Below are 723 nucleotides of genomic sequence, written 5' to 3' on the forward strand. Positions count from 1 at the left end.
TCAGCTCTCCCGGGATTTCTCCTTGCCGGAGCCGGGCTGAGCAGCACAGTATCGACGGAGAAGAAGGGGGACTGGCAGCTTCTGGGGGAGGCAGGGAGAGGACACGGCACCAACACAGCCCCTGTGACTGGGAACATGGGGACCAGCCTGGTTGAGCATCCCAGCTCCAGTTGTTCAGCGGGATGCCCGGCTTGGGGGATGTTGAGTTGCTCAGTGGGATGCTCTGGGGACTGGGGGATGTTGGGTTGCTCAGTGGGATGCTCTGGGGACTGGGGGATGTTGGGTTGCTCAGTGGGATGCTCTGGGGACTGGGGGATGTTGGGTTGCTCAGTGGGATGCTCTGGGGACTGGGGGATATCCAGTTGCTCAGTGGGATGTTCTGGGGACTGGGGGATGTTGGGTTGCTCAGTGGGATGCTCTGGGGACTGGGGGATGTTGGGTTGCTCAGTGGGATGCTCTGGGGACTGGGGGTTATCCAGTTGCTCAGTGGGATGCTCCGGGGACTGGGGGACAGGCAGAGGGTGAGTGCGGGGGGTCCAGGACTCACTTTCCCGATGAGCTTGCCCCGCTTGCTCATGCAGATGTACTTCTCGCTCTCAGCCCCCTTGATGCGGACGCGGCTCCCGAAGGTGTCCGTCTCCACAATGAGCTTGGCTGTGAGGAAGAGAGCCAGGGGGACGTGTCCCATGGGGGCTGTGGCACCCCGCCTCCCCCTCCCCCCCC

At 63.1% G+C, this 723-nt stretch overlaps 1 protein-coding gene across 1 annotated transcript in view; it reads right to left on the bottom strand.

Annotated features, from left to right (window-relative positions):
* Positions 1–547: 547 nt before the first annotated feature.
* Positions 548–723, bottom strand: part of LOC104282926 (fibroblast growth factor 17) — a gene marked incomplete at both ends in the record, with an annotated part of 3525 nt that continues 3349 nt past the window's right edge. Inside the window, one exon of the mRNA XM_009881059.1 lies at positions 548–654. Within this exon, the coding sequence (XP_009879361.1) occupies positions 548–654 (107 nt within the window). The remainder of the gene's footprint in view (positions 655–723) is intronic.

The sequence above is a fragment of the Charadrius vociferus genome, unplaced genomic scaffold (genome assembly GCF_000708025.1).
Source record: "Charadrius vociferus isolate BGI_N301 unplaced genomic scaffold, ASM70802v2 scaffold2543, whole genome shotgun sequence".
In the NCBI taxonomy this organism is placed as follows: Eukaryota; Metazoa; Chordata; class Aves; order Charadriiformes; family Charadriidae; genus Charadrius; species Charadrius vociferus.